Genomic DNA, 13,764 nt, shown 5'->3' with positions numbered 1-13,764 from the left:
CTGAGTAAAGCCAGAGAAGCCCCAGATACTGCTCACTAATTGACAGACTATATTGATAACTCTTTGTTTTTAGGAAGATGTTTTCTCACACTTTGTTCAGACTTTTGACTTCTCTTCAGCGGGAAGGCAAACTACCCAGTCTGCCATAACCAGTATCAGAGTCTACAATGCAGTTATACACAACAGGCTCAATCAGCTCTGAGCTTCCTTTCAATTATGATTACTGGTATCAGAAATGATTTGTTGAAACACAAAGTTATTGCTCATGCATAACAAGACCAGAGACCTCTAAAACCAGATTCTGCTTCATATTTGGAAACAATGACGATAAAGCTTTCACAGGAAACTTCTGGTGCCTGCTACATATGGTTGGCATTTATTTTAAAATAAAGAATATATTACGTACTCAGAAAACCAGATTTTAAAAAAGGCATCTAAATAAATTTATACAGTGAATAGCATGTCTTTATTCTATTTACAGTACATTTGTTATAAATATAATACATTTTTGAAAAGCTTATTTTTAATTAACTGGAGTAGATTTATATTTTAAACAGATCAACTCAATTATTAAAGTTATATAATAAAGAATATGATTTTAATGACAAAAATCACATATTGTGAAGTAGTGGGATGAACGTGAGATGACTGAGGGAAAAAAAGTTAAATTTCCTTTCAAAGCATCAGAAAAAAATGTTTTCTTTTTACAAACATATGTATAAGCCATAGGGATTACCAATAGTGGAATATGAAGATTTTGCAGCCAAAGTTCAAAATGGGTTTTAAAGAACTGCAGAATAAGACAGGTAAATCTGTATATAACACTCTAGAACTTCACAGTAAAGCTGGAGTTTATAGACTATTGGCTTAACGGGAGTACTGCTGACAAGGCCTTCCTTCCCCCAAATCATCTCCATTCTTAATGTTCATATACCATTTGATAAATGTAACAGCAGACTTAGATGTTTTTTAAGACGGGACTTAATAAGGTACATGGATATGCTGAAATTCTGTATTATGAACATGTAAATTATTACCAGATTTGGTTTAAGAGAAAAAAAATGTGAGTACTCTCACTCTGATGTGCTTTGCATCATCAACCAAATGACAAATCAAAGTATTCTGCAGTGATGAGACAGCATCCTCCCTCCAAGAGCAGTTAGGCATTTCAAACACTGCCACAAAGCTAACTCAACCAAGTTTAACTGATTCTTGTGAATTTCAGTATCAACTTGCAGGATGTCAGATATTATTGATGATGATCAGGGCAGGCATGGAGTTCTGCTGACTTGTTTCAAACACTGTAACTTGGTCCGATAACTTGGCAAATACCCTAGGAGTTCCAAGGTTATAAACACCTGTATGAACAAAGCATGCTTTCAGTTGCAAACTGTGAATCTCCTGGCTTTTAAGCTGAAGTTTATATTGTGTCTGTCCAAGCCATGTGAATGATCCATGGGTTTCCAATGCTTCTGGACTAAAGAGGGAAGGACAATGATGATAAGTTGCAAGGTTTTCTCTTTGTAACTTTTCCCTCAAGTCCTATTACCATATTTCTTTCATCCAATACTTCTAGGAATTACAGAGCCAATTGTTCCTTAATAATAAAAACATATTACCCATTGTTAATCTATTGTTACTATTTACTCATGTCAACAGTTAATCACATATTAACAGGTACTATTTTCTAGGAACAAGGCTAAGAGTGAATTATTTCATTTAATGCCCATAATAGCAGCTAATAAATGATGGGGCCTAACTTGAAACTTGAGCTTTTACCTTTTTGGTTATTTATAGATATGTGTAAGCAAAAATACTTAATGGAAAAAGAAAAAGCAATACAATATCAACCAATAAGGTATTAGTTTATGATATACACAATCATAATAATAAACAATATACACTTTTATATACATAGATGTATCATAATCATACCTATATTATGCTTGGATTTCAGACAAATACCTCGGTATCAGGTAATAATATCCAATATATTCATCAAATTATTTTTCTAAGAATCAAAAAATTTCAAGAGTGCCAAAAAACATTTGACTCTAGGAGTAGCAGGTTTGGCAGTATGGATCTGGATTTTTTTGGTTATAATCAAGGAAAAAACTAATATTTAGTAACACCACATGAAAAATTTGGGCATATATAAGTATTCATGTTAGACAATTACTAACCCAATATAAAAAACATTGTTCTCAAAGCACCATAAATCTTAAATTTCAAAATAGCTTCTTACTGCATAATTCTTTACCTTGTTGTTTTATGCCGAAGGTCAACTATCACATCTACGTCAGCCTTAGAACAGTTAGAAAGTAAAAGGGTGACTGGTACTAAGCAAAGGCTATAGGAGAAAAATTAAGAAGGTCAGCTGTGTATTTTTTTTCTTAGAAATAATTTTTTGGAAAATAACAGTTATGAATCTCTACAAGAATAAAGTGCCTTAAAAACAAATTCAAGTATGGAAAAAATAAGAGTTCTAAAGCCATTCATTATACTTTCCTTATTTTGTAAATAAAAGTATCATACCTTGTTTTCAGTTACTTCCATGTTCAGTCCTGATTCTGTCCAACTGCTATACTTTAGGTCTGATCAATCCTGTCCCACTTCACATAATTTCCTATGTCTAGATCCTATGGTGCTTTCTAACCCCAATAGAATAATGGGAGGAGCTTGTATATATCCCAGCTTCTAAAGTCCAGTCAAGGTTTTAACCACTAAGGTTGAAAAAAAGAACCATGGAATCAAAGAAATTCATGAAGTAGTTGATTGATAAGACAAGTTTGATAAATATGGATGAAGCAGAAAAGTGAATTAAAATGAAATGTCATGGAACCAAACATGTGCATGGAAGTATGTAAAGTCAAGACAGGTTCAATAAGGGAAAAAAACCCACAAAAACATCCCCTCCCCAAATGTGGCTGCACACTATATATACCTGGATCTCTTCAGAAAATTCAGCTGCATTGCTTTCTTATTGTCAGACGCAATGAACACTTTGGTCCAGCTACTATTTAACCTTTAATTTGACTACTTCTCTCTCTTGAACGTTCTCACTCAACCTTTGACATACTACTTTCTTTTTGTTAGTCTTTCCTAACTGTTTCTTTCTGGCCAGACTTCCCCTGGTCTCCTCCTTCCCTAGTCATCTCTCAAAGGTCATTTTATTTACCACCTCTTACTGGTCTATCCCTACTGTGCCTATCCTCAGTAAATGTGCCAGTCATGACCTGGATTGTCTCATACAGCCTGGTTCCAGTGAGATTTCCCTCCATCTTATCCTGTACCTTCAAAGTGACCACCTTTGGAACGTCACTTATTGAAGACTTAATTTTTAGAACTTAAGTACTCTTTCCTTAGTTTTTAACTTAATGATAAACCTACTCCTCAAAAGGAAAGTTGGCAATGCAGAGATGGCTGAGGCAATATCCATCTTTAACCACAATTACAATATATACTGTGACTTGTAGTAAAAGGTAAACTACTTAATATTTGGGTTAATGCCATACCTAAAAATAAAAATAAAAAGACAAATAAATAAACCTCAAACCTTTTTTGGTGAAATGGATGATTAAATGATTCTGGGTAGTGAAGACTTGTTTTAATAATATTAGAAAGCTGGTCTACTGATGGTCTTGAGGAAACTGTAGAATTTTCTGGCCTGAAAAACTTTAATAGTTCCATTTCTGGTGGCTCCTGAGAAAAGACAAGAAAAGGTTCATGACAATGATAATACTTTCTTGCTTTGCTTTTTTTATAGTATAAACCAACAAAAGAAATTATAACTAGTAGATTAAAAAAATTTGAGTACAAAGGTTCAATCTCCCATTAGCAAGGCTAATTGGAAACTCTGATTTCCAATTAACCAGCAAAACTTGGAAGTAGAGCTGTAGCTCAAGTGGTAGAGCATTAGCCTTAAGCACAGAAGTTCAGGGATAGTGCCCAACCCCAAGACTGGTACACACACACATACACACATAAATTAAATTTTAAAAAATCTTCAATTAACCAACATGAACTAGACGTTGAGGTATGCCTCAACTCATATAACACTAGTTACAATGCCAGCTGTAAGAATAAAAACAAAAGTAAGAGACCATGAGGCCCTAACTTCAAACCCTGATATCAGTACAGGGGATTAACAACAACAAAAAACAACCAGTACTTTTCCTGTTATTATTTAAACAGTTCAATATATACTCTAGGATAGATACCATGATCTGAAATTATTTAAGCATTTTCCACTGTAGTGCAGGAATTAGAACTCAGGTTCTAGCAACTTAACATACCAGTTTTGTGATCTTAAGTTGCTTAATACTGTAAGACAATTTCTTTATAATTTTTCCTTATAATTTCCTCATTAAATGGGGTTGATAACTGGTAATTTCAAATTGTTGATGTGATTATTATCCATTAAATTACTCAGGACTTACGTTGTAGATATTCAATTGTTATACATTTGTTTTAGTTGAAGATCTAAAATTGACTTTAAATTCCATTTTGAAAATACAATGTAAATTTTTATAGATTACCTATATTAGCTTGAGATAAATATGCATGTACAAATTCAGTCAAGAGGAAAATTGAGGATGGTAGGGGGAAAACAAAGGAGGGGGTAACAATGCTCAAGAGGAAATGTACTCATTACCTTGCTCATGTAACTGTAACCTCTCTGTACAGTATCTTTATAATAAAAATATAATAAAAATAAACTCCAATTATAATAGTTTAAAAAAAAAAGAGGAAAATTGAGGGATATGGCAGTTAAGTAACATTGCCAAATAATCTCTCCTCATAGGAACACCAAGTTGAACAACTATTCTCACACCAGACTACACCAGAAGAGCTAAGGAAATCAGGACTGGTGGCACCACGGACTTGCTCACACCAGCATTATTACAAACAGGCTGGCAGGTATAGAACAAGGATGGAGTTGGGAAACAGAGGGGGGAAAGTATGTGGCAGGTATAGCTGCAGTGGTGGGAATTCCAGAGGCAAATAGGAATCTTTCAGCCAACTGGATCATACCACTATCTAACAGAAACTCCCAACTGAAGTCAAAAGATAAGCCCAACCCTGCCACACCCTCAGGTGTGTCTTGGAAACCTTGGCATAGACTTTAACTGTGTGGGTCATGCAATGTTAGAAAAACCAGAACCCTGCACTGCATCACTGGTGTTTGAGAACTATACTGATTGAGAAAACAGCAGCCTGTTGGGAGGCAGGAAGACCTGAAGGGCATGGCAACTCAACTGAGGCCAGGGGAGAGTGAGAGGGGTGAAACAGAGTCTGGGAGGTTAGGAGGGCAATGCCTGGGTATCATCAGAGGAATTTGTAAATTTGAAGCTACTTTCCTGTCTAGGGTTCCTGCTCAGACTTACAGGAATCAAGTGGCCAATTTGCTATTGAACTGTATCTCTAATACATAGTCCTTACTGGCTTAACTGGCTCAGACTTAAAAAGAAAAAAATGTGCTTCAAGGAAGAGAGCCCACTCTTCTCCTTCACAACAACAAAAAAATATAAACTATTTGCTTGACAAATAAATGCAGTGGATGATACTGAATAATGCTGGATAGAAAAAAAGCAAATGGTTACAGGATATAATTGAGATATCTGATCACACAATAGTACTGCATCGATGCCAAACTTCCTAAATGTGATTATGGCTATATTTCATATTATGTAAGAAACTGTCTTTGTTGTTAGGAAATACTCAATGAAGTATTTAGGAGCATATGTTAGCAGCTTACTTGAGAATAACTGGTTGAGATGGACTGGGGAAAGAAATTAGAACGTAAAAGTCTAAAATAAATAATGTTAACCATTGGTGAACCTAAGTAAAAAGTTTAATGGTAAACACATCTATATTACTTTGTAACTTTTTCTCTAAGTTCAACAATTATTGCAAAATAAAATGTTGCCAAAATTAATGTCAGCATCACAAAAATTATTCATAAAAACATTATAGTATTACTGTTTGAATAAATGTTATTGAATTTTGTTCTAGTATACTTTGAGAATCAGTACAATTAAATAGTATTTTAGGAAAAATAAGAAATTATATCAAGCACAACTCCAGAGGCAACCCTTTACATTTTATAATATGCCCTTTCGAGTTTTGCAATGGGATGATCCTGTTACAACAAATAAGAAAATAGTTTCCTTCTCAAGTAAATTTAATGCTTTGCAATTATGAATCCTTGATTTTATATAGAATATACCTTCAGGAGCCCCAAGGTCATAAATACATCTTCATACAGTTACAGAGGTAATAATTTTTAAAACAATTTCAACTCAGTTCTTCCCCAAATCCCAATATAAAAGCCTGAATCAAACAGGAACATTTGAAACTACAATAATCATTCCAACAGCTCTCCACATATAAAACAACCCCTCCAAGTCCACAGCAAAAGCCCAATCTATGTTATTACCTGTTTCTGACGATATGAAAAGGCTTCTTTTCCAATAGTATGAAGAATAACATGATGCTGACCTTCCAAAATAAGCTGTTTACTGTCTTCTATAACATATGCCTAGAAAATACAAATCCAAGAAATGTTACTCTGCTTGGTGATACCCTAAAAAGTAACCAACTCAACCTCTGATGAAAGACAGAAATATAAAGGTTAAGATCTATCAATTGTCAGTATTGGTTATACCAACATTCAACTTCATTTATTAATTTAATCATGCATTTTAAAAAATCTATTTTGACTCACTGTAATTCAGTTGGCCTAAATTTAAAAAGACAAACTTGAAATCTTTCTTAATCTCTTCCAAATTCTTAAGAAACCACTTCAAAAGAATTGTGCAGGGGCTGGGAAGGTGGCTCAGTGGTAGAGCTTCCCTTGCATGCATGAGACCCTAGGTTCGATTCCTTAGCACGACATAAACAGAAAAAGTCGGGTCGGAAGTGCTTCAAGTGGTAGAGTGCTCGCCTTGAGCTGAAGAGCTGTGGGACAGCACCCAGGCTCAGAGTTCAAGCCCCATGACCAACAAAAAACAACAACAACAACCAAGAATTGTGTAAGGGCCCAGCTATTTTTCTTTACTGGTCTGCAAATATAAAGGCAGAAGGTTTATTCTTATATTCTTTGGTTTTTGCTTTTAAGCAGTACAGATGTTTGAATTTATACCTTCACATTTGCTATGCAGGTGGCCTACCAGTTGAGCTACATCTCCAATCCACTTTTAATATTCTTCTAAAATGCCTCAGGGTTAATTACATAGCCAAGAAAAATTAGTGAGTATAATCATAAGTTCTATGAGTGAAAATATCAAATCCTTGTGGGACCTTAAACATATAAACATATGCTTTTAGTTTTTAATTTTTTGAGACGACGTCTTAATATGCAAGCCCAAGCTGTGATGGAACTGGTCATGTTCTTGTCTCTGCCTCCCAAGTACTGAGATTATATGGATCATCATGCCCAGATTAATTCAAATACTTTTTTTTTCTTACAATATATAGTGAACCAATTTCATCTATACTAAAATGCTTGTTCTAGTTAATAAATTTTCTCCATTTTGAATTGCTTTTGTTCCTTAGAAAGATACCTGCAAATTGGCTGGGCATTGGTGGCTCACACCTGTAATCTTAGCTACTCAGGAGGCTGAGATCAGAGGATCACAGTTCAAAGCCAGCCTGGGCAGGAAGGTCCATGGACTCTTATCTCTAATAAAACCACCAGAAAACTGGAAGTGGTGCTGTGGCTCAAGTGGTAAAGTGCTCGGCTTGAGCTGAAGACAGCACCCAGACCCAGAGTTCAAGCCCCATGACCAACAAAGAAAAAAAAAAAAGAAAAAAGAGAAAAGAAGAAAAATATCTGCCAATGGACTTAGTTTTTGTCATATATAACACAACAAGGAAATATAAGGCTTAGTTTTAATGAGCTCAATTTATTTAAATGATTAGATTCAATAGACAAAAATTACTAGACAAAATAGCTTCTCCATTCTCGCTCACTTTCAATTTCTGTACTTCTGGACTAGTAAAAGCTTACCATCTAAACATGTACTTGAGTAGTGATACACTAAGACCTAGGATAACACAGGGCCTACTCAGATCCACTGTGTAGAACTCAGAAATAAGAGACTTACACAGCTCTTGCATGGCCTTTAATCAGGAGGGGAAGGAAGTTGATAAATAAGGTCAAGGGATGACAGACATATTTCCCAACAATCCCATAAAAGGTTTAGATTTTTTTTAAAAAAAAAAAAGATTCTTATTTTTACCCAACACTAAGAGTTGCACTATCAGGTTTTCCAACCTTTTTTTTTTGTTGTTATTGTTAACCATGTTGTCCACTTCTGTATTTTATTCCAACAATTAAAATATGGTGGCTTCAAGTCTTTAATATAGGTACTAGTAGCTACCAATTTTTATACTCCATTTTGCAATTCACTCAAGATCTTGCTTGGCAACCAAGGAACATTACTATCATAGTTTTCTTCTTCATATGATCAGTTATGGGTTAGGGCCACTATTTAAAAGATAAACTTTTCTTCCCAACAGCATTATTGTGCATTTAATGAACACAGCATATACTTCTCAAAAATCTGGGTTTTTTTGTTGGTCATGGGGCTCTAACTCAGCCTGGGCACTGTCCCTCAGCTCTTCAGCACAAGGACAGCGTTCTACCACTTGAGCCAGAGTGTCACTTCCAATTTTCTGGTGGTTTTTTTGGAGATAAAAGAGTCTCACTGACTTTCCTGCCTGGGCTGGCTTTGAACCGTGATCCTCAGATCTCTGCCTCCTGAGTAGCTAAGATTACAGGCATGAGCCACCAGTGCCCAAGCTTCAAAATCTGTTCTTAAAAAAAAAAAGTAAAGTAGGAAAAAAATGAGGGAAGGGGGTAGCAAGTTTGTTACTGTAACTCCTCCATACATCACCTTAAGAATAAAAAAAGTTACATTCAAAAAAACAAGTACCAACAGTTATATGGCATGAGCTATTGGTAACAGCCAAGAATTTATTGCCCTTATGTAATAGATAGCGGTTTACATTAGGTGCACTGTTATTGAAACATTTAAGCATTTAACTCCACACTTAATATTTTTAACATACAGTATTTCCTATATTTAATACAAGTGTCAATTTATATAAGTAGTATTTCATTTGAAATTCATGCAAAGCCAATATTGTTTCAGAAAGTTTATTTGTATCTCTAATTTTGTTTTTCTTTTTCCTGTACTATGGATAAAACCCAGGTCTTCTTTATACTAGACAATACTGTTATCACTGAGCTAATCCTCAGAAGAAAAAAAAAAGCTTAATTTGAAACAGAGTTTGATAAAAGAAATGCTTTAGAAATATCTGAATCAATTTAAGACACAAATACTGATTATCTATTATGGGTATACTGTACTGACTTTTGTACCAGAAGACACAAAATCAAAGACCTCTCAGAATTGAGGTGAATATTCACGGACAACCACCTTAATTTCACTGTATTGTCATATTTTAAAAAATAGTTAACAAGGCTGGCAATGCGGCTTATTGGTAGAGTGCTTGCCTACCATGCATGAAGCCCTGGGTTCGATTCCTCAGTACCACATAAACAGAAAAGGCAGGAAGTGGTGCTGTGGCTCAAGTGGTAGAGTGCTAGCCTTGAGCAAAGAGATACTCAGGAACAGTGCCCCAGGCCCTCAGTTCAAGCCCCAGGATTGGGGGGAAAAAAAGTTAACAATGAATAAAAACAAAGCTCCTCTGGTCAGCCTCAAAACTTGCATTCTGAGCCTTTTTTTTTAAGGGTCCTGGGCTTAACTCAGGGCCTAGCCACTGTCCCTGAGCTTTTTTTGTTTAAGGCTAGAGCTCTACCACTTGAGCCATAGCTATACCACTGGCTTCCTCTTTTTGGTAGTTTATCAGAGATGGCGTTTCACAGACTTTCCTGCTCAGGCTGGTTTCAAACCATAATCCTAAAATCTCAGACTGCTGAGTAGCTAGAATTACAGATATGAACCACCAGCACCTGGCTTGATCTACCTTTTCTTTTAAATGGTAAAATTGTATTTCCATATAACTGGGGGAAATGAGCAAAAACCAACAATTTCAGAACTATTTAAGAATTATGACTAATTTATCTGGGAGGTACAATAATACCATGGAGTTATATTAGATGAAGTAGCTACAGCTCAGTGGTAGAATACTCACTTTACATGTCTGATATCCTAGACTCAATTCTCAACACTGAAGAAATAACAACAATTAAAAAGCCTCCTGTACCTCAAAGTTCTTACTCTGCTATAAGTACATATAGAAGCATTCAGATAAAAGTACATATAAAAGCATTCAGATAAAAATGTCATAAAAAATGCATTTAACATGTAAAGGCCCTGGGTTCTATCTGACACATTACAGAAAAAAAACAGAAACAAAACAGAAAGCTGAGGTTATAGCTTAGTAAGAAATACAATGAGGCCGGGCGCTGGTGGCTCACGCCTGTAATCCTAGCTACTCAGGAGGCTGAGATCTGAGGATCGCGGTTCAAAGCCAGCCCGGGCAGGAGAGACCGTGAGACTCCTATCTCCAATAAACCACCAGAAAACCGGAAGTGGCGCTGTAGCTCAAGTGGTAGAGTGCTCGCCTTGAGCAGAAGAGCTGAGGGACAGCGCCCAGGCCCAGAGTTCAAGCCCCACGGCCGACAAAAAAAAAAAAAAAAAGAAATACAATGAGTACTTAGGATTCATGAGGCAAAAGAAAACAACAATAAAAATCTACAGCAGGAAGTGACGCTGTGACTCAAGTGGTAGAGCACTACTAGCCTTGAGCTGAAGGAGCTCAGGGTCAGTGCCCAGGCCCAGAGTTCAAGCCCCATGACTGACAAAAAAAAAAGAGTTTGAGGCAAGCCTGGAATAGCTAGACCCTCTGTCAAAAAATCTACAGCAAACAATAATACCAAAAATGGGGGGGGGGGGGGGGAGGAGGGGAAGAGGCAAATAAATAGAAACACATGAATACAACAAATTAATGGCTGTTGGAACCAGAAGGCCCTGGAACTTATTAAGGTACACAGGAGTTTATGGTGCTCTGTTACCTTAAGGCTTTGGAATATTTGGAAATGCTCAAAATAATAATACTTTCTTTCATGGAGCTTTCTCTGCCCATAATATAGTCAATAACACATAGAAATAACAGTAGTACATAGAAGAATGTCATCCAATTTGAATGAATTATTTTCTTAGGAAAAACTAAAAATAAATATCATTATATGACTGTTAAAAAGTTATAAAACAATTTCAGTGTTGAAACAAAATTGAAGCAAAATATAAACAGCAGTATACTTTTTTTAACTTAAATATCAAATATCTAAGCCAGGAGTAATGTCACATACCTGTAATCCCAGCACTTAGGAAGGCAAAGGCAATACCAAGAATATGATGGCAGTATATATAAGTCAGCAAGGCCCAACCCGTCTTGAAAAATAATTAAAGCCAGAATGTGGTAGCTCATGCTTGTAATCCTTAGTGAAATAGTAGACTGGGATCTGAGGATCACAATTTGAAGCTAGCCCAGGCAGGAAAGAAACTTGAGACTCTTACCTCCAATTGATTAGCAAAAAGCTAGAAGTAGAGCTGCGGCTCAAGTGGGAGAACATTTACCCTGTGCAAAAAAGCTCAGAGATAGCACCCAGGCTCTGAGTTCAAGCCCTAGGACCAATACCAGTACCAAATAAGTAAATAATTTTTAAGTAAACAAGTAGGGCATTCACTGGTGGTTACTCTTATAATACTAGACAACACATACAAAAAAGTTTGCTAGACTCTACCTCCAAATAAAACAGCAAAAGACAAGGCTGGAGATGTGGCTCAAGTGGTAGTAGAATGCTAGCTTAGCAAACCTAAGGCCTAAACTTAAATCCCACAACTGCAAAAACAAAGGAAATCATTTATTAGTGAAACTTACTCAAATAATGTAGCAGCACATACCTTCCATAATATAACAATATTCAAATCCACCTCACTGCACTTTTGAATCATTCTCACAGCCTCCTCTGCTGAATGTTTTCCTGTATTCACAGACTGTTGAGTTTGTGGTTTTTTCAATTCAGAGGATAAACTTCGAAAAAAGAAATCTGCACATGGACTTGTTGAACTTATTATCTGTTAAGAAAAGCACGTCTATATAAATGTTTTACATGTACTCTTATATTAAGTTAAATACATTTCCTGCCATAATTTGTAATTCTCTAATTTATATATCTCCAAGTCAATATTTCTTGACAACTATTGTGATTGAGTATGGAAGGTCATTTGGATGTACAAGAAATTTGGTAAAACTTTCTGACTATCTTAAAAGCTGTCACCCCAAATTAATCTACACCCCTGTGACCTATCAAATATCCAGGGAGGATAAATAAAAAAATACAGAACATAAATAAGTTACTATTAAAGTAACAGTAGTATTTCTCATTCAAATACTTTTAGAATACCACGCAATACACAATGAAACAGAATGCAAACAGTTGCAATAGTTGTTTCATACATGAAATTAACATATGAGATATTCAAACTGTAGAATTTCCTTTAAGAGAATATTTAGTCTCAATAAAATCTCTATACTTACAATCTTATAAATTACAAGGTACATATTATATATATAATACCCTGTATATTTTAAAATGTATTATATAAAAATATATATATAAATAAATAAGTAAATAACAAATGTTAACAAATATACACATGAACATTTTTTTGTTGATGCTTGCCCTGGGCCTTTAACTCTGGGCCTGGGCAACTGTCCCTAAGCTCCTTTTGCTCAAGACTAGCAAGCACTCTACCACTTGAGCTACAGGACCACTTCTGGCTTTTTCTGTGATTAACTGAAGATAAGAATCTCATGAACTTTTCTGCCCAGGTTGGCTTCGAACTGAGATCTTCAGATCTCAGCCTCCTGAGTAGCTAGCATTACAAGTGTAAGCCATCGCCATGCAGCTATATATGGACTCTTATCTTCAATTAACCAGCAAAAAGCCCAAACTAAGAGATGTAGCTTCAGTGGTAGAGTACCTACCAGCCTTGAGTAAAAAAGCCAGGTGAGAATGCAAGGCCCTGAGTTCAAGTCACAATGCTGGCACACACAAAAGCGCGCACACACACACGCACGCACGCACGCACGCACACACTATCAAAATAAAGAAAAACCACCCCACTGCTTAGGTGATTCTCATGCATAATGATGGTAAGAATACTTTGGCCTTAGACAATATTTTTAAAGTTACAAGATGCCCTTATATATCTAACTTATTATTTGCATGTTAGAACTATCTGAAAGGCTATAATCTAAGAAATTAAAATCTATATATTCCACTGTGGATATTTCCTAAAAGAAAGGTTTCCTCATTTAATTTTATCCTCAAAAAATTTTAAATCCCATGGACTATACTTATTTCATTTGATATATTTTTTTTAAAGTTAATTTTAAATAACAAAACTAGAGCAATTCAGGAGCCAGCTATGGTAGCACATACCTGTAATAAATACAAGCACATAGGGAAGAGGATCAACAGTTTGAGGCCATTAAATGATATATTTTTGGTTTATTTTGGAGATTGAAGGCAAAACTGAGATGTTTATCCTCCAAAGGATTAATAAAGAATCCTCCAAAGAAGTAATAGTTAATAAAAGAAATGTTTTTTCTTTTTTTCATATATTTTTGTAACTTTACTCAAAATAAATAAATTATACAGAATCCAGCTGAGATTTATACCATTCTGGTAAAGAACCATTCTGAAAAAAATAGGTTGGTATA

At 35.4% G+C, this 13,764-nt stretch overlaps 1 protein-coding gene across 6 annotated transcripts in view; it reads right to left on the bottom strand.

Moving 5' to 3' along the window:
* Window positions 1–363: 363 nt before the first annotated feature.
* Window positions 364–13,764, bottom strand: part of Trappc8 (trafficking protein particle complex subunit 8) — a 79,410-nt gene continuing 66,009 nt past the window's right edge. For 5 of the 6 annotated variants that reach the window (XM_070029382.1, XM_070029384.1, XM_070029383.1 and 2 more), the window contains 5 exons: window positions 11,940–12,113; window positions 6,440–6,541; window positions 3,557–3,702; window positions 2,261–2,350; window positions 447–1,477 (listed from right to left, as the gene is read on the bottom strand). In XM_070029382.1, the coding sequence (XP_069885483.1) occupies window positions 1,243–1,477; window positions 2,261–2,350; window positions 3,557–3,702; window positions 6,440–6,541; window positions 11,940–12,113 (747 nt within the window). In that variant the 3' untranslated portion in view covers window positions 447–1,242. Of the gene's footprint in view, window positions 1,478–2,260; window positions 2,351–3,556; window positions 3,703–6,439; window positions 6,542–11,939; window positions 12,114–13,764 lie in introns of all 6 variants that reach the window. The other variant, XM_070029387.1, reaches the window with a different exon arrangement.

The sequence above is a fragment of the Dipodomys merriami genome, unplaced genomic scaffold (genome assembly GCF_024711535.1).
Source record: "Dipodomys merriami isolate MVZ:Mamm:240054 unplaced genomic scaffold, mDipMer1.0.p SCAF_2, whole genome shotgun sequence".
Taxonomy (NCBI): domain Eukaryota; kingdom Metazoa; phylum Chordata; class Mammalia; order Rodentia; family Heteromyidae; genus Dipodomys; species Dipodomys merriami.
The sequence above is the reverse complement of the archived record's forward strand: the minus strand, read 5'-3'. Positions and strand labels throughout refer to the sequence as shown.